Here is a 25091-nt window from a genome sequence, read left to right as displayed (position 1 = left end):
GAGGGTTAGGTTTAGGTTCAGTGTTAGGTTTAGCATTAGGGTTTATGTTTAAGGTTAGTGTTAGGGTTTGGATTAGGGTTAGTTTAGTGTTAGGGATAAGTTTAAGTTTAGGGTTAGGCTTTGTTTTAACTTTAGCATTGGGTTAGAGTTAGAGCTAGTATAGTGTTATGGGTTGGATTTGGGTTACTTTTAGCATTACATTTAGGGTTAGGGTTATTGTTAGGCATATGGTTACATTTAATGTTAGGTTTAGGGTTAGGTTTTGGTTTAGGGTTAGAGTTATGGTTATAGTTCATTGTAATATTAAGTAAGTTTGTAGACAGCACAAACCTGGGGGGAAATGTCAATCTGCCTGAGCATAGACAGACCCCACAGAGGGGCCTGGACAGGCTGATCGCGGGGCTGAGCCCAATGGGATGGAGTGCAACAAGACCAAGTGCCAGGTCCTGCACGGTGCTCACAACAACCCCACGCAGCGCTGCAGAGTGGGGCAGAGTGGCTGGAAGGCTGTGCGGAGGGAAAGGACCTGCAGGTGTTGGTCGGCGCTCGGCTGAACATGAGCCAGCAGTGTGCCCAGGTGGCCAAGAAGGCCAACGGCATCCTGGTTGTGTCAGCAGTAGTGCAGCCAGCAGGAGCAGGAGGTGACCGTCCCCTGCACTCAGCTCTGCTGAGGCCGCACCTCAGTGCTGTGCTCAGCGTTGGGCCCCTCACTACAGTACAGACATGGAGGCCCTGGAGCTGTGCAGAGAAGGGAACGGAGCTGTGAGGGGTCTGGAGCACAATGGGGTTTTATGGGGAGCGGCTGAGGGAGCTGGGATTGTTCAGTCTGGAGAAGAGGAGGTTTGGGAGTGTCAGACTGGATATTAAGAAAAATTTCTTCTCAGGAGTTTCTTCTTTCCTCTTAAGAGATCAGATCTTCTGATCAGGCACTGGTACAGGCTGTGCAGGGAGGTGTTGGAGTCACCATTTCTGGAGGTGTTCAGGAAACATAAGAGATATGGCACTGAGGGACATGGTCAGTGGGTAATACTGGTTGTAGGTGGATGGTTGGACTGGATAATCCTAGAGGTCTTTTCCAACCTTACTGACTCTAAACCTTCAGATCTACATGTGTACACACTCGCAGGGCTGTCTGCAGAAGTTCCTGTTCCAGTCACAGACTCAACATTTGTGCACTGTACACATTATTTTTCCTTTCCCAAGGCTTTCACCCTTTCATTCATCCTTGCAGATGTGACGTTAGCCATGGCTGGGCCCACGGGCCAGTAGTTTCACCTAATTTTTTTTTATATATATATAATGACAGCTGCAAGGAGTGTGTTCATAAAACATCCATGCACAGGAGTTGGCCTGCCAGCTTCCCTCCCAGGTAACTTGCACAGCCTGGAGCTATCCCAGCAGCCTACGGAGCAACGCTGCCTGAAGTGATGGAAAGAGCTCTGCAGAACCTCTTCTACCCCCGAAGCAGCCGAGCTCGCAGCTCGCAGTGGGGCCGGCTGCCCCCTGGCGGCCCTGGGCAGCTGTGCAGCCCTCCTTCCGCCCCGACCTGTACTGGGGTTTCTCCCCGCCCTGCTGCAGTCAGTGAGGACCACAATGAAAGGAAGAAACGTCACAGGGTTTTATTTGAGGGCAAAGTTAATGTAGAGAGAGCACTACGAATACGATGAACATTTTAGCTATTCTCTGGGGCTCATTGAAGGCAATCAGTGGGGGCGTAATTACAACCCTACATTGCACCTAGATGTTAGTAGTTGGTTTTATTCATTTCTCATACTTACATTTTTCAGCAAAAGCCACTGCAACTGACATTTACTACTCTCTTCTCTTCGCAGTTCGCTGCTACCCAGACAAGGTCATGGTAGTCTCTGTTTTCTCCCTTGAAAGACTGTTATGTGAAAGACTGCTGTTACGTGTTCTAGCAAGACAGACAGGAAACTAAGGTAAAGCAGTGGGATGTTAGAGAGATGGAGCTTCTGCCTTCCTCAGACCCTTCACTGTGAACTGTGAGGAACGCAGCAGTAACTTAGAGATTGTGATATAGAAGTGGTTCCTTTAACCTTGGCATAATGTAATGTAAAAGAAAGCAGAGGTTTCTTTCTGAGCCTGACCTTGCCCTGAGTCACAGGAGGTGGCTCTTTGTTCTGTTAGCGAGAACTGAAGATCCCATGGAATCCATAAGGCATTTGTACCGGGACTTCTGCTCGCCCCAGTTCTCTGAAGGTCTCTGCATCCAAGACAAGCAGGAAAGCACTTCGGTTCTACAGGATGAGAAGAAAGACAGAATTAACAGCCACGTTGAAATCCCTTCCAGTCTCCGAAACACTACGTCTGTCCCACACTCAGGAGCCCAAACACACAGCCAGGCACAACCAAACCATACTGTCTAAGCCAGTAACACAACACAGCCAGAAGCACTGGTGGTCACAGGTGTCACATCAGCAATGACATTCCCAGATGGGGTTCACCTAGCTGTGTTACAGAGACACACAGCATGGGAAGCAGTCCAGTGTTTCTTCACTGTATCAGGATCCCCTGTAAGTTTACAGATAATGTTAATTCTACGCTTGTTGCTGTAACTGAGAACAGTACCTCTGTCAGCAGTGTACCCATGAAATCTCCAACTAGATTTTTGTTTATATTTACCCTGGGGAGAGATGTGGCACTGATGTCTTTATTAACACATTGACATAATTTCTGACATTAGTTGTCTTCAGCCTTGTCTGTTTAATTAATATAATTGATCTACTGAACATCTAGACAATAATTCTGGGGCAAAAATTCCAACTAGTCTAGTTTTCAAAATAGAGTTTATGCTCCTTATTGTGAAATCCATCATGGGTCTAATGACCAAAATCATTAAATGACCATTGATTTGCATTTTTTATTCACCTAAAATATCTACTAAGCTGGATTTTTATTTTTTTAACAACGAAGGGCAAAATATTTAAAACACCTTCACAGTAAATGAATGCTAAGAAAAAAATAATGAAATGAAAGCTAATTTTTATGTAGCAAAAATGAAACAATGCTATGTAAGATCCACTGACTAGCAGCTGAAGCGATCAGAGTTTAAAGACAGAAATAAAGTACATGATATGTATAAAAGATGTGGGAAATGCTTCTGAACTTTGATTCTTTTTGAAATTTTGTTTATTTATTTACAGCCCATTTGAGTGCTTTTCTGAGACAATGTCCTTGATTAAGTATTTGTTGGGTGAATGTCTTCATGAATCTTGAGTTAGATCCGAAATACATTATCAAGGAAGAAAAAAAATCTGCACCAACTAGAGCTATAGACAGACACTTCTTTCTCTTTTTCCAAATGACGTATTACACTGCCCATTAGTTTTCTAATGTTAGTGAAATACTTTATGGGGACAGATGTACTCTACTTGAACGAGAGATCTATCTGCCAGAGAGCCTTAAATCCATTGTTGTGGTTTAGAACTGTGTGACTTGTATAAACTAATAGGAACAAGTTACCTCATCAGGGGAGATCACAACGGACAAGATGACTCCACTGTCTTCTGCTGTGGCATTGGGCACTGGCACAAAAACAGGCTCTGAGGGGTAGGATCCATCCTCCTTCCAAATCTAGCAAGTGCAATAGTATATGGACATGTTTCATTTCACAATGTTTGCCTGCTACAGTCAGCAGAGCTGCAGGTTAGAATGCACCCTGCAGAGCTTCCCGAGTGCACCCCATGCCCCAGGAAACCCACAATTCAACCTTTTGAGTCATCCTTTCGATTTGCACTAACATAATGCTGTGTGATGACAGAATGCCCATTGTGCCAAGCACTGTGCAAACAGCCAATGAAAGGGTTCCTGGTGTTCATTCCACTCAACAGCTTGTACTGGCACAGGTACCAGCTTAGGCTCAGAGAAACCAGCATCCAGCTAGCACAGCCAGCTACACACCAGAACGTGCCCACACAGAGTTGATATGCCTTGCCAGAACAGATCAGACACCACCACTACCCAACGGCACAGCTTCTATCCTTACTGCAGACAGAGCCATGGCACCCAGTGCTGAGCTGAAGGAGAGCACTCTTACTGCAAAATGAGTACATGGAAGAGAATGATTCAAGTTAAGCCATCTCTTCTTAAGAATTCCTATCTTCCTTGAGCCTCTGGGAAAGTTCCAAACTCATAAGAGCTAAAAGCTTTGGAGAAAACTATTTCTCTACTTATGGGAGACACAGCATAAATCCCTGCCTGTGTTTGCAGGTGAGGATGCTAAACCATCTTTCTTGGCCAAGTTATAAACGCCCTGGCAATGTCTGCTGCTGACTGACTATGCTACATGGGTATTTTCTATTCTGTTCTCCCTGCTAAGAGATGAATCTTCTTCGACCTGGGAGAGATGTACATTCTTTATGCAACCCTTTCTGTTTACTCAACTACTTAGGAACCTGGAGTGATATCCTCTCCTGTCTGGTAGGAGTGATAGATGAGAAATAACATTAGGAACCTCATCTCAGACCATTATGGAAAAGAAAAAAACAACAAACACCTAAGTGCCTCACAGATGACAGAAATTAGAAACCAGCTCAAAGTAATGACTCCTCAGTGTTAGAAGAGCTGAGAAGAGAAAACCTCATTTCATCTCACCTTGAAATTCTTGGTCTCTATATCAACCTTCATCAGGGAATCTCCGACGAAATGCCGAAAACCACACCCATAGAAGTAACGGTATCTCCTACCACTGTACTGTGAGTAGTTAATTTGGGGGAACTCCAAGCCCCCAAAGTTTTCAAAGCCATCAGGGTGGAGATTTTCATGTGTGCACCAGACCTAGAAGTATGCAACACAGGAGCATCAGTTTAGCTTTGTCTGGGCAGCAGAACCGATTGGTCCCAGCAACCACACATTCTGTACCACCTAAAGCTGCAGGATTGTTCAAAGCTCGAAGCAAAGCACAGCTCTGTACGCTGGTGAAAGCATGGGAGATATTGTCAGTAAAGAGCTTCAAATCCAGCCAATTGTGGTAAAGGCTTTTAACACACTTGTGCATTTTTTTTTAAGTCACAGTCTGTCCTTGCTTTCTCATATAAGGCAATGTAGTTGTACTAAAACACTAAATCCCACTCTAGTTATGAACAAATCACCACAGCTGTACACACAGTTATGCAAGTCTTTAACACACACCTTGCCATCTGCATTTTTCACAGCTTTTGCCAATGTGTAAGAAAGAGGGTTCAGATTCTTCCCCACAGGTGTGTCTGAATTCACGTTCAGTGGGAGAACAAAGCGACGGGGGAAAGATCGGGCTACTGACCCAAAAATCTGTAACAGAGACAGAAAATTATGGTGATGAAGAGAGGAGAGTGACATTTTGAGTAGTTCTGTATGGAGCCAGTCTCCAGTTGGACTTGGAGATCCCTATGCATCCCTTCCATTTTGGGATATGCTGTATATGGACACTGACCATACCACTTGCTGTTAAACTGAGCATAAACATTGGTGCCCTCTGAAATGAGTGGTAACTATGCTGGGACTGGTCTTGTTCAATATCTTCATCAATGACCTTGATGAGGGGATAGAGTTCATCCTCAGCAAGTTTTCTGATGTTATGGCTGACATGCGAGAAGGCTGTGCTGCCATTCATTGAGACCTGGACAGGCTGGAGAGTTGGGCAGAAAGGAACTAGATGAGGTTTAACAAGAGCAAGTGTTGAGTCTTGCACCTAGGGAGGAATAACTGCATGCACTGGTACAGGTTCAGGGATGACTTGCTCTGAGAGGGACCTGGCTGTCCTTGTGGATGACAGACAGGCCATGAGCCAGCAGTGTGCCCTGGTGGCCAAAAATCGGGTGCATTAAAAAGAGTTTGGCCAGCAGGTCAAGGGAGGTAATCCTTCCCCTCTACTCTGCCTGGTGAGGCCTCACCTGGAGTATTGTGTCCAGTTCTGGGCTCGCCAATACAAAAAAGACAGGGGTTTCCTGGAAGGAGCCCAGTGGAGGACCACAAAGGTGATGGACATGGAACATCTTCCTTATGAGGAAAACCTGAGAGACCTGGGTCTGTTTATCCTTGAAAAAAAGAAGACTCAGAGGGGATCTAATCCTTGTCTATAAATACCTAAGGAGCAGGAGGCAAAGGGATGGTGCTGGACTTCTCAGTGGTGCATGCTGACAGGATGTGGGAAAATGGCCACAAACTGAAGTGTAGGAAGTTCTGCACAAATGTGTGTAAGAAATTCTTCACAGTAAGGATCACTGGAACAGGCTGCCCAGAGAGGTTGTGGAGTCTCCTTCTCTGTAGACATTCAAGGCCCATCTGGACGCCTACCTGTTTCTAGGGAACCAGCTTTGGCAAGGGGTTGGACTTAGATGGTCTCTACAGGTCCCTTTCAACCCCTACAAATTTGTGATTCTGTGAAAAAGGGTTTGTTCCAGAGCACAACTGAAAATACCTGACTTAGTGCTCTATACCAGGCTCTGGAGGAGCCTTCCTCACCCCTGAAAAAAAAAAAAAAGGTCTGTTGAAGTACAGTTTAGAACCCTTAATACTCCCAAATATTAAACCTTCCAAATAAAATAAGTGACAGGGACTCTGTTACTTCACATGTAATTCACCAGTTTGATGTGAAACTCCATTTTAATCACATTAATTCCTAAACTCTTTTTTCAAAGCTTTTGTGTTTCACATAGCCACAAGAAACTGATTGGCTGAGGAGCTCTGTCAGACAAATTATGGTTTAGTTGACAAGCAAAAGCACTAAGCATAATTTGGGGAAAGAGACAAATCATGCTCAGGCATGCCTTAGACTTTGAATACAGAGTTATTTTAAGACATTTTTGAAATGACTTGCACTCATGTGTCTGTGTACCACTCAATGTCAAGGCTACCCAGTTTAGTAACATGGGTATTGGAAACCATGATCTAATGTTCACATATGGATACCTTCAAACATCAAATAACTCCTCTTCTGTGCTCAGAGAAGACTGAATAGAAGCTAGAATCAGTCTGTAGAACAAATGGCCATATGAACACTAACACTGAACTTGAATTAATGTTCACAGCATCTTGGGGGGAAAAAAATGGAAAAAAAAAGCAAAGCAAAACATCCCCGTGGGGACACAGCCATGTACTTTTCAGATTAGAACTGAATTGCTTCCGGACAGCTCAGAACATAGTGGAAATTCTGATCTGTCTGAACATGCTACAGAAACTGCCCCTCGCCCATCATGCGGTGGGTTTCCAGTAAACACATCTACACTACAAGAAACTGAAGGCACCCCCAGTTTCTCCCATGTATGACCTATGTAAAATACTGAATCTTATGTAGTTTTAAATGTGCTTTTAACAGAGTTGGACGTGTTATGGGAAGGTGCTGTAGTGAAGTGACTGTAAGGATCAATGCAGGGATTTCTTGGATGTTCATGTTTTATGATTTACAAAATAAGGGATGGTTTTATGAAGTAATGCCATTAAATAGCAGGGTTTCTTTTTTCTTTATCCATGTAAAAGTAGTGCAAAACCTCATTTTGCATACTTTCCTGGGGGAAAAAATATCTCTTTGTATTACATGGTGATACAGAAAATGAGTATCGCTAGAAAAGAGATTTTTAAAACAGAAGCACATTCTTCCTGCTTGATGGAGATCTGTATCATGCACTCATTTTTAAAAGTTTCAGGGAAATGCTCTATAGAGATTATCTGCTAAGAGTTTTAAAATGAAAGATAAACACCACTGTTATCAAGGGACCATTATGTTGGCTTTTCTGTACAGCTGGGTTCCTTTCTCTAGTTCATATCCCCTGCCTTGTGGTCTGTCCATCATGTTCTCCATTCCATCTACATAAGCTTTGCCTTAGAAAAATAACTCAGTCAGCATGGGGTCCCAGCAGATCCAAAGCAACACAAATGTGGAGATCTTACCTGATCTAAATCTGCTCCACTCTTCCGCATATTCTGAAGCTTGTAGACAGACAGAGTTTTTCCATCATCCTGGCAGCACAAGTCAAGGACCACACAGCCACAGTCTTCAAAGGCATTGATTTGATGGAAAGTAACAAAGGGCTTTGTGTACCATTGCCCTGGAAGCACCTACAGAGACCACAGGAGATACTGACTTTTCCTCTCAGAAAATGGTAGAAACACTTCCAAGACTTTCTCTTTTTGCCCTCATTTCATTACCCACTTATTCCTTGATATTTGTGTAACACCCTTGTGTTGCTACAGAACAGCTGCTTTAAGCCAGTACGTAAGCAGAGCCAGATGGAGAAAAGCCAATATAAAGCAACCTAGGACAGGTTCCTTGTTGTCATGGGTCTGTTCATGCTATCTCTCCTTGGCTCCATCCATGCATGGATAGGCATCATCCCCAGGCTCTGCCTGTCTCTTTTATACTTAACAGTACTTACTAGGAACCTCTGATTTCCCACATCTGCCTGTTCTTTTAGGGCTGGGAAGATGAATCGATAGAACTGAAAATACATGCAGTCAGGCCATTTCTAAGAAATCCACACACATGTTTCTAAAGACTATACTCTGGTAACTTCTGTATTGATTCATATTGCTATCTGTGACTGCTAGCAAGCACTCTTCTTTCGGGATCTAAGATTCTAGCTATGGTTGCACAGCTGCTCAAAAGGCCAACGATTCACCCACCTTCCCAGTGTGCTTATCCACCACATGGAAGCGAGTGTTATACTGAGGCTCCCAGTTTATCCCTTCAGAAATAGGCTTCCCACGGATTTTGGAAGTAATAATCCGCAACAGATTCAACTTGATGGGCTGCTCAATGAAAACAACATAGTTTTCACTCATCCCTGAAAAAGGAGGGAAGGAGATATCATTGGAGAACTTGGCAAATAAAACAACAAAAAATATATTGAGGCAGAGGGCAGTGAACAATCCTTGTGCTGCACAGTTGGCTAAATCTATAGCGTATGAGACAGGAAGCATTCTTACCAAAGCTGTGATAGTAGGAGGGTTTCATGTTATCCATTGGAGCAATGGAGCATAACACTTTTGTTCCCTCTAATGTGTCACTGCAGTTTGACTTTTGTGGAGGGACTTCAATGATATTATATGTAGTCCCTGAAAAGAAGAAAAAGGGTTCAGCACCACTGAGATGTGAAACTATCCAGATTCATGAAGATAAATCAGACTCAGTTCCTTTCTGTTTCCTTAGTGTAACGAGAAACACAGTAATTACAAAACTGAGCAGAAAACAAACAAAAAGAAACCATTATCAAGTCAGTAAAGAAATCAGTGGATGACCACCAAAAAGGATGTCAAATAAAGTAGAACATTCTCGGTCTGGTTGATAACTGCCATCAATTTTTTTCCTGTTTGTAATACAATCTTTATGTTGACTCAGAGTATCATAAAACAATAGCATCAGAAAAAAAAAAGTTCATTGCTCATGTATCAAAGGAAATGAAAACTTGGAGCCTTGATGATGACTCATTTACTAACTCCGAGTGTATCGGCAGTTATGAAGGACATATCTGAATAATAATCACAAGTTTAGTCTGCCCAGCTGAAAACAGCATGTGCTATAAAGCTAGATGCTGCTAAAGCCAAAAGGAAATGAAAACAGTAAGAATGAAAAACAATAAAAACAGAACGAATGTTCAGTGAATTGACACAAGCCTGAGGTATCACAATAAACAGCAGTGGCTCAGGTGCCTGAAAAAGAGGGCCTTTATGTAATGAGCAGTGAATAACAGCTCTGAGCAGCCATGTAGGTTTAACTAGTCTCAACTTGATGGAATGTTCTCATTTTGAGAAGAAAACATATCCCAGAAATTTCAAGTTTACTGTAAAATAGACAGATTGTTCTAATTAATTCCACTTTGTTCTCCTTATTGTTCTTATTAAAAGCCAATTAATCTAATTGAAAAGCTTGTATCTAATGTCAAAGCTCTTTGGATGAAGCATCAATATCAGATGAGAATATGTATCTTTCTTCTGTTTTCCATAAAACCTTACAAGAAGATTTGGGAAATCAGCACTGTGATCTGCAGCCTGCTCCTCCTCTCTTCTACGCTTATTCCCCTTTCCTCACCACAGGGTTATCTTTCTTTTTTTTTTTTTTTTAAGAGCCTTTGGGTTTGTGTGGATAATCACAGGCCAAAACCAGAAGCATCTGAAACAAACTGCTGAGCAAAGCTGTTCATACAAGGCAAACTGACTCCTTGAAATAAGAACTAATTAGATTTGCCATCATTCTGACACAAATGGAAGCAGGGATTTCTAGGTCTTTTCAGACACTGAAGTTTTTCCAACAACCACTCCTTGCAGCAGCAGGAAGCTGCCTGCCTGCAGGCCAAGTGTGGCCATGCCCAGTCTTACCAAATTTCCCATATGAGTTTCCCATGTTGTATGCTGTCCCATCAGGTGCATAGTGAGGATGAGCAGTTGCCCCATTCACAGCAACAAACTTGCTCCAGTCTACCTGCAAATCCCAAAGATGTTCAGTCAGAACAGAAGCTTCCTGTTGCTCTCTAGCAAGCCACAGGCTTTCTAAACCTTAGTTCTGTTAAACTCTGAGGAAAAGTACCTTAATTGTTATGGCTCTAATGTGCGATCTGAATTTAAACCTTCATTTTACCTGAAATCTTCCTGAAATCCCTGAAATTTAAGCACATTCCTCAGTGCATTCATTCTATCAACAAAACAGAACCAGTAGCAGCAATCACTTCCCTGGGAAACATGAGCATCACTACTAGCCAGGAGTGCTGACACTGCAGGAATGTTGTCCCTAAGAGCATTTTAATGAAAACTTCATGTAGCAACCACTGCAGGCATGCAAGAAGAGGCAGTCATTACCTACCATCACAGAATTGTGAAATCACAGAATTATAGGGGTTGGAAGGGACCTCTAGAGATCACCTAGTCCAACCCCCAAGTGTTTTGAAAGCACACACAGCTAATCGACAGTCAATGCATATTCTCCTCACACAGAGACCAATCTAACTCCTATCTACAGATAGGAGTTGGAACAAAGAAGCAACTGTGAACACTGCTGGACCTCTTCCTGATCCAGTCACGGTTTCGACTCAGACAGCATAGGGGATATGTTGGGAAGGAAGTCTGAAGGAAAAATTGGAGAGAGATCAAAACATCCATTGACACATGAAGGATACCCTGCTTTTCCAAAAGTTTCAAAAAATATTTCTGAGACTCTACAGGAAGCCTCATTTGAAAAGAAGGCCATGCCATCAGGAGCACACAAAACTGTGCCCTCTTAAGGCATCTCAAATATGAGATGTTAAATGTGAAATCATCCTTTCTCTTCCTTCACATATCCAAAAATTGCTAGTCCAGTCTACATTTAAAAAGAAGCTTAAGAAGATTTTTTTTTAATGACAGGGAGACTGAACGTTGAAACCAGGAATACCACCTACACTAATTTTTTCATCACTGAATTGTGGTTTACAAAACAGAAAATCATCAAACTCCCAACTTCAATATGCAAGTAGCACATAGTATCTCATAAACAGAGCTTTTTGATCCTGTAGAAAGGGACTGCTACAATGTCTCTCTCAAAGCAGTGAACTGAGATGGAATTTTCCAGTATTAAACAATCTGTAGTGACATACAGGGATCACAGTTAATACTCAAGAAAAGCAGAATCCTTCTTCAGTTCTCACAATGGTTCAGCCCAACAAATGTCCAAATCCTCTCTAACAGTGCTGGCAGGGGAACACACAGCTTACTCCACCATTTCGTAAGTCATACTCTGTCCCCAAATGCAGCCACACTGCTGTGAGGCAATGCATAGAACACAGACTCAACTTTTGTTTTTTTTTTGCTACTATGGGGAAGAGTAAAGTGGCAGGCAGACCTAAATTTGACTTTACTTTATTGGCTTCACTGCCAGTGGCAAGAAAGAGGTTTTAGTTGAGACTTTGAAGGGCTGGTTTGCAGTGCTTGGGGCTGACAGCATATGAAGAGATGAAGGGAACAGATGAGAAGACTGAAGAGACAGCAAGAATGCAGATCTGAGATCAGTGATGTTAACTTTTTCCTGTATGCATGTTATTCTTCATACACAGACAAGTACAGACAAGTAGCAAGCGTGCTGGAAAGGTGACAAACGGAAACCACCCTGCAAGCCTCTCTCCCTTTGTCTGCTGCAGCAGGCAGTGACTGGTGGAGAGCTGCCTTAGTGCTGAACAGACTCTTCAGGAACTCAGGCATACAAGGAAAAGATGCTTTTACAGCTATGGCTTAAAGCTGCACTGGTCTGTTTTGGAATCTGATTTGCTCTCTGCTTCTCACAAGTTACTAAGGGCTTTTAGAAACAGAGAGGAGAGATCCTCTAGTGCCACAAGTCAGCCCCCACCTCCCACCAGCCCATACCTTTTCCTTCATTTCAAGTGTTTCTGGGTCCACTTTAAACATGCAGTTGTTCTCACCAGTGACATAGTAGTCTCCTTTATACACAGCGTAGCTCACATTGGCATTGTCACTTGGCTCTGAAACAAAACACAAGATCTGTTTAAGCTTGCTTGACAACATATCATGTTTAAACAAATAAACCCATCTGCCATGGCACTAATCCCCCATGATTAGAAGTACCTCACTAATCTACAAAGGCACTCCAGGAAAATGTCTGGACAAGTGAGATCAAGACAAAAGGAAAAGAACTGATATCAGCTGAATTTTCTCAGTTGATTGCTAGATCCCAATTATTCTGTAGCTTCCCAATTGCTCTGTAGCTTCTTGGTACTAAGAAAGAAGACTTCTCTACCCAAGAGAGCTTTATGTAGCTCAGCAGATATTAAATCTGGATACTCAGGCCTTGTCAACATTGTCAATTGGTCCAGAGCAAACCCTCAACCCAGTAGTCACACACACGAGGCTCCAGAGTGAGGTTCTGCTGCTTCTTCCTACTGGACTTGGAAAACTTCTGCAGCAGAGCTTGAGCTGAACCCAGAGAAATTGAGCTGTTCCCCTTATAAGTTCTGAAAAGATATATATAATGCCACTAATTCCTAGAGGCTTAAACAGGCTCAGTTTCTCATGTGTGCAACAAAAGCATAGTCTAGAAGTTGTCAAACAAAACTGCAAAATTGCATTACATTCAGGTAAGAAACTTGATTTCTGCTTCCACATACTGCATTTTATCTTGTCTTCTTCAAAAACATATAGAAGTTATGGTTTTAGTAAGGGAGGTGTGGAAATGACTCTAGTGAAACCAAGATAACCGTGGTACTCACATATGCCCTTTCCATCTGACCTCTTTATTTCTTCATATTTCTGTCCCTTTCCTCCCCTGCCAAAATTATCTCCTCTGACAGCCATATGATGAGTGCCATGTTCAATTTATACATTTGGAAATGAGAGGTAATACTTGAGGCTGCAGCTAAGAGGGAAGCTGAGGAGCAAGGCAGACCAGTGAGTGAAGACATAAACACCTTAAAGAGAATAGATGACAGGCAGGACAGGATCCATCACCTCAGGAATTGAAGATAGTCTAACACAAAAGCAACAAGTTGCAGACTTTAGGTCTGTTCTGGTTTTAGTGACAGACACTTGGCTTAAAATTAAGCCTATTTTATTCCTGCCTTACACAGTACCTTACAGGTAGTGATACTTCCATTCCTGTGCAGTACCCTCTCTCACCCTACTTATATCATCCCCTGCACCTTAGTACAGGAAGGGAAGGATTAGCCCACTTACCCTGTAAGCTTAGCAAGGTAAGGTGTTCTAAGGGCAAAGTGTCTCAGGGAGAATAACAGATTGTAATGCCCATTATCTGGTCTGTACAAGGTGTTCTCTGGGGAGACTTCTGCTGTTATTTGCAACAAACTGGAACCAAGTGAGCCAAAGTGTCACAAAAACATTGAAGTGAATGTGCATTTCCCAGCTGAGCCAATACCAAATGACTGCCCCAAGGGACAACCTTCTAAGAAAAAGATGAACACAGAATAGGCCCATACCAGACTGATTCACAGCTCCTGTCAAAGCTAACCATCAGTTCCCCAAGAAAACCCCATAACATTTTGTGTATTTTAGAATCCCTCTTACTTGGTGGATCAAAGCGTGACATGAAGCGCGCAAAGACACTCTTGCATGGATCTGGCATTGCCAGTGTCCCAAATTCTGAGACCACAATGCGGTTGTGCTGGTTATTAGTCAAGTAGGAGTTGCTCTGCAGAAACTTGCTCTGGTATGTCACTGTGCCGCTCCTCAGCTGGAACTGATGTAGCAGGGCCATGCCATCAAACCAATGGTTGTATCTACAAGGAAAGAGAAATAGGAGAACAAGAGTTGTGCGCTACATTAAGTTCTGCTACAGAATTAACTCTTGCCTTTAGGTTTGTTTTTGTCTGCGACGAGCTAATACCCACATCTCATGAGCAAATAAACATGCACAGCCTTGTGATGAGTCTCAAATAAGTGAAACTAATCAAGTATATTTGCAGGCTTGCAGCCTGAAGTATAGGAGCTCATGTAAGAAGTAATAGAGAGTGCCATCACTGAGCACTCTGTATTTCTTCTGAAAGTAACAGGGATTTCCGAAAATGCTATGTATAGGAGCAATAATTTGGGCTGGTAAACCAACCACCCTGCAGACTTCTGCATAGGAAGAAGAAATTGTCATTCCTGCACAACAGGAATATAAATTGCTACTGAAAGTCTAACCACTCAATGAGCCTTCAGTTCTCAGCTATTTGCAGGGTGCCATTCTCCCCAAAAGGAGAAACCCATGAGACTTAAAGGAAAGACTGTTTTTTTTTAAGACACCTCTGGAAGTTCAATGATTGTCTTTGGCCAGTTGCTGCCATCAAATCTGCAGGAAGAAGAGCTAGGTTTGTCAGTTTGACATATTCCAAACCAAAGGCAAGGTTGCCTTCTTGAAATGTCTTGATATGTTATTTGTAGAATGAGCTGGATTTGATCCTAAAGCAACTTACCCAATTTAGTGCACTCAACTTTGAAAATTATTCCCTGGATTTCAGAGTGCTTACAGGATGGACTTTTGTTAGTGACAAAAACTGGAAGTATGTATGTTTTAACCCTCATCTCTGCTCCCTCATTACACCATTCTGAGTAGGTCACAGCCTTTCTGTGACTAAGCTTCTCCAGCCTTAATAAGTTAACCATGGTTCCTATTTTCAGAGCTCACTGAGCACTGATGAGGGAGCAGATGTTCTGAAAAGAAAGATGACGCAATCTTTTCCTCCTTGCCTAACTTAAGAAACTACAAAGTGGTCTAAACAGTAGCAAGCCATTTAGGGTGTTACCCTTTGGGTTTAGCGATTGCTCAGGCCAGAGTCTTCTGACAAACTCACCAAACCCAGACTTACTTCTCCTCACCAAACTCAAATTTCCCAGGGCCATTCCTCAGAAGATTGCCATTAATCCATTCAGGAATATGTCCTTTGATTTTTGCTGGGATGGGCTCTGGGGTCTCCTCCACTGTCTGTAGTAAGGGAGAGATGCACTGCAAAGTGGGTAAGCTGAATTGCTCTTTTGATGGACCGGGAAGCGAATTCTTTATACCTGCAAATAAAGCGATGAGAACAAAAAGCAAGTAACTAAGAATTACACTTGAATGAACAGACAATTTCTAGAGCTTGATTTTATGTACCTAGGAGAGTGATATTCAGAATTCTGCAAGGAGCCAACCTGTGAAGGATATTCAGACTAAAGTTTTGTTCCATAATATCCCACACATCCACGGGGAGCTGAAAGTCTAGCAGAACTAGACTATACTAAACTATACTTAATCCATTAGTGGCACCTGTTCTGCAATCCAAATGAGGTAATAATATAAATTAAGTTAGGAAAAAAGAGACCTTAAATTAGGGAAGCTCAATGTTGGAATTTATTCCAATAAGCAAGACGCAGATATTTGTCAAGAGAATCTGTTAAGTTATGTTAATACAAAAACAAAACAAAAAAATCTTCCAAATTGATACACAAAGAAGAGGAGACCTGTGGTTTCTGATGGTAGTGATATAAAAAAGTTTGTTCCTCACTGCTACAGGCCAAACCCATGATCAGGAAGCAGTGCGTGCAGCATTTATACACACAGTGTTGTAAAAAGCAAGACAGAGCTGGGTAGCCCTCAGACAGAAAAAACACATTCTAATGCTCTCTAACTCTGCCCTGGTATCACAGTCATGGTATGTTAAAAAAACAGAGAAGTGTACATACTGGAATACTTTCCCAGAACGTGTAATCCAATCAGACATTACCCAAGGAGTTTCCAGAATTTAAGCAGTGCAGAAAAACAAGAACACACCATAAATTATTATTCTTGTGTAGGATATGCTGTCTGCTTCCTTAATTTTGCTACACTTGAATTATCTTAATTTCTTTCTCCTGTCCAGTGACTAGTGCTTGGCCTTCAATCTATATAAGCTATATTCATTATATGGTTCAGATGTAGACCTAACTTTTCTCCCTTTTTCCTTTGTGGAGGGTTTTGAAAAGTCCCTGAAGGAAAGAGATTTTGCTCTCTGGCGTTAACAGCTGTGAACTAATTTTGTATTGGAACTACTAACTGCTGCTTATGGATGAAGTCACCGGTGCAGTGACATACAAGAGAAGACAACTTATTCAGATCCAATCATATTCAATGCTGCTACAGATAACCTCAGGATAGGAATTAGTCTGAGACAGATTTTAGTGAAAACTTCTGAAATGGTGTTGAAAATTTGAGTTATAAGGCTGATCATAGCAATAATCAGTACTATTTGCAGCTGAAGATAACACATGATCTTCCTAATGCTGAAAATTTTACAATGAAGAAATTTTATACTACTGATAGTATTCCCTTTAACTCCAACACTGAAATTTCATGGAGGGTATGTACCACAGCATTAAGTTCCTTCAAATCATTGACCTGTTTTTAACAAAAATGTACATTTTCCACTGAGTTTAAATTATTATTAATTATTACTATTAATTATTATTATTATTACGTAATAATTATAATAATAATATAATTCTTTTCTGCCCATAGTACAAAAGGTCTTCCAAGTTCAAAAGAAAAAATATATACATACATATATATACATACACACACACACACCACCACAACTGCCAAGAAAAAAAACAGCAACAACATAACTCACTAGAAAGAACATCCCAGAGAGCAAAGAACAATCCTCAAGGGCTCCCAGTGCTGTCCTGTAAATCCAGGCAAGCTATAGCTTATTAGACAAGAAGATTTTACAAGTTCAATGTCAGAGTTCAAAACCCTGGAAGAACATAGACTGTCAAATATAGGTTGTCATGTTTCTTCTCTGCACTGCACATGAAGGACTCCGCCAAGTTGGCAGCACCTGTAATGCAGTAAACCAGCAGCTCAGACTGCTGAAAGGTGCACAGGTCAGTTCTCAAACTCACCAGGACAATCCGATTGCAGGAGCTCAGAAGGTAATCACTAGCTCTTGCCCTTGCAGACCTCCCCCCTCCCTGTCCAAAATAAAAAAAAAAAAAAGAAATAAAAGGAAGTGATGAAGAACACACATGCATGAAACTGAGCCGAACTATTCTGTCATGAGAAGGAGGATAAGCAGATTTACCTGACAAGAAATAAGTGACAGCAGAAAAGAGTCATTTCTGATGTAGCCTCCTGTTTGCACGTTATTAGGCAGAGCCAAAGGACAAAAGTGTTGGTGAAGCATGAAGAGCAGGGAATGCTGTGTGCTGAGGGCATACCGTTAGCTATTAGCTCCAGTAGCCTGGTTTGCAAAGCCTCATCAACACAAGGATTGTTAGAGCAATCCATTTAGCTGCAAAGGGGGATTTACCTAGAAAGTGCACAGGCAGTTGCTTTCCCTCCCAGTGCTTCCACCTGCTCACCTGCACTGGGCTCCATTTCCTCAGGTCAAGAGAGCTGCTCTGCTGCACTGCTCTATCCTCTCCATAAGGCTATTTAGCCCTGAACTAAACAAGAACAGATGAAGATTCAGATGTAAGAGAAACACTGATTGCTTAGCATACAGAAATCCATTCCTGAACTCATTCTAGGACAGAAAAGGCCTCAGGCTGAACAGAGTGTGTACTGGTAGTGATGTTTTGTTGTTGCAGTTTATTCTGGTGATGGCAGTCACTTTCACCACTGCAGATGCTTCTTCTAGCCTACCTTCTTTAATCCAAGTGATTAAGTGAAGCTTCTGCACAATTTACCTGAGAGCCTCTGAAACCACCTATTCACGTCTACAGAGGACAAGTGATATTTCAGAGCAGGAGAGTATCTGCAGAAGACCTCTGCTGACACACAGTATTTCCCTGAGCTCACTTCTTTAGAACATCCTGAGACAGAAAGGGTGTTAGGCATGCAGGAAATTGAACTGCAAGCTCCCTTCCATGTAGTTCTCTGGCCTGCCAATCCTCAAATCCTTCTTTAGGTCTCTAATATGGTAAGTCAGCTAGATAAAGAATTCAGACTGTCGGGCTAAAGCAATTAACCTCAAACCACCAACATCCTCTCCCTCTTAAAATTCAATTAAGTTCTGATTAAATCCTATATGAAGCACTCAATCTGATCCCAACATTAGTGCCCCATGGTATTTCCTTACACATAAGGAAGAGGAAGCTTTCCATGTCAACTAATACCCAGCAGGAGTAATGACTGTCACCAGTATTTGCTTCTGCAAATATAAATAATAATGAATAAACCATTAGTACACTGAGAAGAAGTTTGTGAAGATGTAAAATTGTAAAAAAGTAACAAGACCAATATATCTGTAAGGAGATATTTTTACAGCCATGCAAAAGCAAAATAGCATAACCAAGGATGGAACTACAGAAAAAAAGCTTCCTGGAGAGCTACATAATTACCTATGGGAATGTAGGAAGCTATTCTTCATGAGTGGGCTTGAACAGGTTTGGAAGAGGCCTGCAGCATGCAGAAGATGTTCTCCCGGCTGCTTAAGTTATATTTGAACTCTTAAAAATTGGTCTTTCATGGATCTTATGCCTTACTTGGAAGTTTGCTTTGGAGACAATTGCCCAGACGATATGAAGAATGCTATGAATTCACAGAGAGAAGTTCTTAGTGGGGCAGTTTATCTTCCTTTATCTTCTGTCAGCATTGTTGTGTGGCATCAGCATTTCTCCTTCTTGTGTTGTGTTCTCCATTTTGTTGGCATATGTATCTAGAGTGAGCAATCATATCACTTACTAAGCTAAACAAACCAAGTTTTCCTACCATAACCATATTAGTAGTCCTTCTTGAAGTAGCTAGTCTAGTTAGTCTTACTGTGTGTAAGAACTTCTTCACAGTGCAGTGACGGAGCACTGGAGCTGCCCAGAGAGATGGTGGAGTCTCCTTCTCTGGAGATGTCCAAGACCCACCTGGATGCCTACTTGTGCAACCTGGTCTAGGGAGCTGCTTTGGCAGGGGGATGAGCTTTAGAGGTCCCTTCCACCCCCTACAATTCTGTGATTTTGTGATTTTATGAATTCACCTTTCTTGAGCCTAGGTAGCCACAACTGAGATTTCAAGACATGGTCCAGAAATCATCGAAGACCAGGCTACACATAACAAAAAGCCACATCAGTTACTGCCTTATGCTATCATACCAGAGGGAGAGCAAGAAGCATAGCAAGACAAGGGAGTATCTTTGCTTCTGGCAACTATTTAAGTAGATGAAGATCCCAACAGTAAAACATATTATGCGTAATCAAATCATGATGCCCAGATGAGTCAGAACAGACGTTTTCTGGGACAATTTTGAAAAGAAGGGGAAAAAAAAAGAAAAAAAGAAAAAAAAAAAAGGTTTGCTCTGATGAGTTGCTTATGAAAAGGCTCAGGACAAGGAACAAACAACAGAAATAAGCAATGACCTCCACCATACTCAGCACAACACAAAAAAAAAATCTTGCAATTACATTACGTAAGCCACCTCATTATTTCATCTCACTGGACAGCTCTGGGAACAACATGGCTGAGAAATGGCTTCAGAGATCCTTACCTGCAAAGAAATGCTTTTAGGCAGCTTGGGCAGGTGGGTGGATGGATGTGATCAGACAGGTGCTTGCAGAGACTGAACGCAACCTACGTTTTTGTGTGTGTGATGAATCAACATTCTGCAATGCACCAAGATGCAAACAGTAGCAGAAAATGACATAGGATAACTAAAGCACGGAAGTAAGACCAGAAGGATCCAGTACAGAAGGATCCAGTCCAATACATTTCTCCCTGTTGGAACAGGAAAGGCTCATATTCACTAAAAAAAAAAACAACCCACACACAAAAAAAATAAACAAAAAATCAAGCCTCTGTAATAGCTATGGCAGGACAGTACAACACAAAACAAAGAGTTCAAAGGAAATTGCTTTGTTCCTATTCTGAACCACCTGCTGTGTTTGGAAAAAAAAATACAATGCAGATAAACAACACAACACATGCCCCATGTGCACTTCTTCCCTGTTACAAGCAAATCTTAATAAAATCTACCCTCCAGATTTAATAAAAAATTAATACTAAAACCTGTTACATATATCTGTACCTACTCCAAAATGCATGAAGCAGATGAAACAGAAACACTTCACAGCCAAAGGCACTGCTCCAGAGCTAGTACAAAGAAAGAATTTCACCATCGGATCAGAACTCACATCTAAATGTAGAAATCAGATTTAACATTTAACATCTAGCCACCCAAGACACTAATCTCTGCAAAAGACAAAAGACAAGCTAGCTCTTCGTGTTGAGCAACAGGTACATAAAATAAATGCTGACTCTGCTAGCAATGGGAAGCAGATTTTTATGTGATCTCTAAAAGACAAGCCCAAGGTTATCCAAACCACAGATCAAGATGGAAGAACTTGAATATGCAACAAATCAAAGGCACTACATTTTCCACAAGACTTACACCTGAAAATCTGTACAAGATTTTAATCTGCCAACTCATAGTCAATACTTCTGGGGTCTACCTTCCACACTGCTGCCAACCCTTAAAAACAAGCTTAAGACCTAAATACACTTCAGCATACCAGAGCAGAGGCAAAGCCAAGTACAGCACGTTCTCCAGTCTTTCCCAAACACTGCAAGCAATATTAGTACATAAATATCAGAGCCTGGTATTGCTTCTTCATGCACTCCTTTCAGATACAAGCATGCCACGATTTCTCTGCCTGTCACAAACTGCCATCTTGTCATGGATCATTTATATCCAGAGAAGGGAATCCATGTACTTTGGGCAGGACAGCAATTAATCTAACACAAAATAGCAGCTATGTTATCTTCCCTATAAATTATGAATTGGAATTAGAAGACAAGCCAACTAGCTTTCTCCAACCTTCTCCCTTGCCCACATCAAACTGAAGCAGCTGTGGCTGTTATTCCCCCCATCCAGTCTCTATCCACTCTGCACCGGGATTTGATCAGCAGGGCTGGCAGCTCGCTTGTGTCCCACACTGACTGTAGAACTGAGGTTGTTGCACTTGCCTTGTGTCTGCTGGGAGGTCCCCACACTTGGCTCCTCGTTCCATCTAGCCAGGAGATTCCCCATTGCCCAGGAGTCAGACACCCACTTCCTTGCTAACAGGCAGTGAATCAAAAAACACACATACAAAAAAAAAAAAGTGACAAAAAAACACATGGGAAAAGTAATGGAGAAAAGGAGGGGAGAATGACAAAGGAAACATAAATTCTAAACTTTGTGGGTGTTACTTGATGACATGAAGGAAGTACGACTTCTTTCTTAAATACTTATCTACATAGTGTAGTCCCTAGACCACTTACTCTAGAAAGATGCCACGAGTAAGGTGTGGGTGACATCACAGAAAAATGTATCAGAAAGAACAAATTTAACTTTCACTTTTTTTTCTTATGTTTCTCACTGTTTCACTCAAATGCTTGAAGAAAATAATGGAAAGCATTCTTTCTCACAATTTAACACTCTCATTTTTTAGCTAAGTAGAGACAATACTTCAACATCAGCAAGCTTCATCAACAAGACCTCAGTAATAATGAAATTCAGAAATTTCAAAAGGATGCAAGTAATGACACAATTAAATTTTCAAGCTTCTTATTTTAATTAGAACATCAATAGAAGAAATGCAGATCTTTACATGCCTACACAGTTCAGCTTCAAAGAATAACGAAGCTGCAGGAGAACTTAGCAGAGAGCCAAAGTTTTAACTAAATAATATAGCTGTTGCAATCTGTTAACAAGCAAAATAGCATCATAAGTGTTTTATTTCCAGCTGGAATGTACATTATCAAACCCTGAAGGCTATCATAGGTTGTTTTATATAGCATTCCCAAGCTAGGCTCCATAATTAATCATTTATTTTACACTGCTTACTTTTCCCCTGACTGTTCTTTCATGTATGACAGGTTTTGGGCTGGCCCAAAGCCCTTGCAGAACTTTATAACGCTCAAAGCAATATTTAATTCTTAGAAGAAACTACCACCAAAACCAAATAAGAAAGGAGAGATTTCAGTAAACTAAGTCATGATCTTCCTTTTTTTCCTACTTTGTGGTAACAGGTTTCACTCTCTTAGACTAAAAAAAAAATGACCGCCCAAATTGTGCAGTGAAAACACAGACAGCAGTGTACTGTGGTGACACAAAATCCCATGGCACCATTTCCCAGTTGCTGCACTCAAAGCGTCTGTAATGCCGCTGCCCGAAAAAATGCTCTCCCGAGCCACGCACACACCTCGCAGCAGCCGCTCAGCGCTAAACCTTCTGCATACACCCATAATCCGAGAGAGGCTGTGCAGTGTGCTTGCCTCTCACACTCATCTTTTCAATAAAAGATAACTGCTGGGTTCTAGCAAACATTTCAAACTGCTTCGTTCCTCTTTTCCGATCACTACAAACAGTACCGCTCCGCCGCCGTGTGCTATCAGCGGCTCCGGCAGCAGCCCGGAGAAAACCCCTTTCCAGGATGATGGGATAGAAGGATTTATTTGTTTATGCGTTTTACCTGGAACGAATTGCATCAAAGAGGAGAGCAAATGCCGCAAATTAGCAAGCAGGATGCTGATGGCTGACAGAGCGATTTTGGAAAACATACTCTGCTCGGAAGAAGGCATCGGATCGGAGATGGTGCGCGAGGAGCGGGGCCGGGGCAGCAGCGCGCAGCGGGGCTCCGAGGGTTGCACCGAGCTGCCTGACATCATCGCTTCAGAATAAAAGCCGTGGCTGCACGCCAGGCCGGGCTGGGAGGATGCGCTGACGCTCCGCCGTGCCGCGCTCGGCCGGGCCGCATCCCCGCATCTCCCGTAGCCGGGCCGGGCTGGCGAGCAGCTCAGGTACCGAGCAGTGAGGGCATCTATCCCCGCGTGGAAACATGCTTCCTGCCTGCCGCTCTGCCAGCTGTAGCTGGAGAACGTGCCGGGGAGGAATGGAGCCCATCTGCGTGCCGGCAGCCAGGCTTCAAGGCCATTCTGTTAAAAATTGTTGTCAGCTTTCCTTGTCTTTTTTCACTTGACACAAAATACTTCGGTTTGTTTCAAAAATAGCAATTTTGCACCTTAGAGATTGCAAGCACCTCAGGAACATTGTTTGCCACAAGAGATGAGAATCAAATCAGGCAGAACCAGAGGTGTGTTGCATCCTGCTGAGTCCTGTTAAGGTGAACCCATCCCTTTCTCTCAGGATGCAAAGAGAGAAGTGCTGTCATTGTGTGAATGCACTGCTGTGGCCACGTTTGCTTCTTTCTTTCCCAGCAGTTCGTATGAGCCACCCCAACCCTTAACGGCAGGCAGGGCAGCTCATACAGTACTCAGTGTAACCCATCCCACTGTGCCCTTAAAGTGGGACAGATTATTACTCATTCTAAATGGTCTGTTGCAAATTAAGCTGATTTCTTGTCCCTTCTACGAGACACGGTGAATACCTGATGACTGTCCTTTTTATTATTCATGTTATTACACCTTCCCTCGTTTTCTGCTTTCCTTAAATTAAACTTCAACCTTTCCAAAAAATCATGCTTTTTGAGTCCCTTTTCCCACTCCAGACTCTGCCTAGCCTGTTTTCAATTTCCCAGCTAAGGCGTGACTGGTACGGAGCAAAGCAGAACAGCAATGCTTTAATGTCTTGCTCAGTATACTTTAGTTAAAGTTTCTCCTCTCCTTTTTCTCCCTTTCCCAATACCATCATAACAACCCTAGCCATGGCTCTGGTTTGTAAAGAATACTTTATTCCCCTAGGTAAATGTGATGCTTTTCCCATCTGCTTTGCATTTTAGCTGCATTTTAGGTCAGTTCTTAATCTTATTGAGATTACGGTGAATTTTCAATATATATTACTAATTAAAATTGTGACCCTGCATAGCTTGCTTGAAAAAAATAACTGTAATCTCCAGTGTCATTCTTCTAAATCATTCAGGATAATACAGAGCAAACCAGGCTTGAGACAGATCCCTAGAGAATGCCACTCAAACTGACCTTTCAGGAAATATGAGAATGACTGTTCTGATTAACTTCTAATCTCCCTTGTAGCCTCTATTTCCTGATGGCTCCTATTTATATATAATACAATGCACAAGTGTCAGTTACCTTACATCAACTTATAACACCCCTTCCACCCCTACTTTCCCATACATATTAAGTTAGCATCTCTGACTGAAATATTTTTTCTAAAGTTTTGTTCCCCAGATGCTTTGGAAGTGGTTGTTAAGAACTGTAGTTCAGAATCACCACAAGATGAGATATAGACTGATCAATCTATGATTCCTTATCCTCGTTTGTAAGTGCTGCCTTGATCACCAAGTTTTCAAAGATGATTCAGAGAAAATCCCAGAGCTTCTAAGATTATCGAAGTTGAATTTTGACGTGCTCTAGCCTGAATTTCATGAGCCTCAAATACAGCTATTAACCACATAACCTCATTTTTTCTGTTTTTATCTATATTCCTACACCGATGCTAAACGGCAGTTTCATTTTAAGAGAAAAGCCACAACTAACCTTTCTGGGTGAAGACACTTCCCTGAACACCTCAGCTATCTCCACGTTATTTGCTGTTCTCCATTTTCATCTTTTAGATAAGAACAGAGCAGTGAGAACAACTGAGTATTAGCTTTTCATCACTTACAATTTCTGGATTCCGAAGGCACCCACAGCAAGCTCAGAAACACAGGAGACCCACAGGCGAAAATCCCTGTAACTTCAGGAGGGACAGAACTTTGCCTCAGATGCTTCCACA

At 42.1% G+C, this 25091-nt stretch overlaps 1 protein-coding gene across 2 annotated transcripts; it reads right to left on the bottom strand.

Moving 5' to 3' along the window:
• Positions 1-1899: 1899 nt before the first annotated feature.
• Positions 1900-23057, bottom strand: BCO2 (beta-carotene oxygenase 2). 2 transcript variants are annotated; one of them, XM_065738354.1, is made up of 12 exons: positions 22870-23057; positions 15279-15474; positions 13996-14207; positions 12325-12440; positions 10312-10414; positions 8923-9051; positions 8620-8780; positions 7888-8055; positions 5152-5289; positions 4615-4797; positions 3484-3594; positions 1900-2258 (listed from the first exon to the last, which is right to left on the bottom strand). In XM_065738354.1, exons 1-12 carry the CDS (start codon positions 22976-22978, stop codon positions 2145-2147), a joined length of 1740 nt encoding a protein of 579 aa, XP_065594426.1. In that variant the 5' UTR covers positions 22979-23057; the 3' UTR covers positions 1900-2144. The 2 variants fall into 2 exon arrangements, with proteins under 2 accessions (XP_065594426.1, XP_065594427.1); XM_065738355.1 differs by having other exon boundaries at positions 22960-23057.
• Between the last annotated feature and the right edge of the window lie 2034 nt (positions 23058-25091).

Source organism: Cyrtonyx montezumae, unplaced genomic scaffold (assembly GCF_038088225.1).
Source record: "Cyrtonyx montezumae isolate F1298 unplaced genomic scaffold, pur_monq_1.0 scaffold_22, whole genome shotgun sequence".
In the NCBI taxonomy this organism is placed as follows: Eukaryota; Metazoa; Chordata; class Aves; order Galliformes; family Odontophoridae; genus Cyrtonyx; species Cyrtonyx montezumae.
This window is presented reverse-complemented; position numbering and strand designations above follow the sequence as displayed.

What these genes read in the sequence shown, in the direction of transcription:
- BCO2 (XM_065738354.1), bottom strand. Translation starts at nt 22,978, where the DNA reads ATGCCTTCTTCCGAGCAGAGTATGTTTTCCAAAATCGCTCTGTCAGCC. An exon ending in TTTGATGCAATTCGTTCCAG is followed by an intron (nt 15,475 to 22,869) that starts GTAAAACGCATA and finishes CTTTATTTGCAG; the next exon opens with GTATAAAGAATTCGCTTCCC. An exon ending in CACTTGAAATGAAGGAAAAG is followed by an intron (nt 10,415 to 12,324) that starts GTATGGGCTGGT and finishes TGGGATTTGCAG; the next exon opens with GTAGACTGGAGCAAGTTTGT.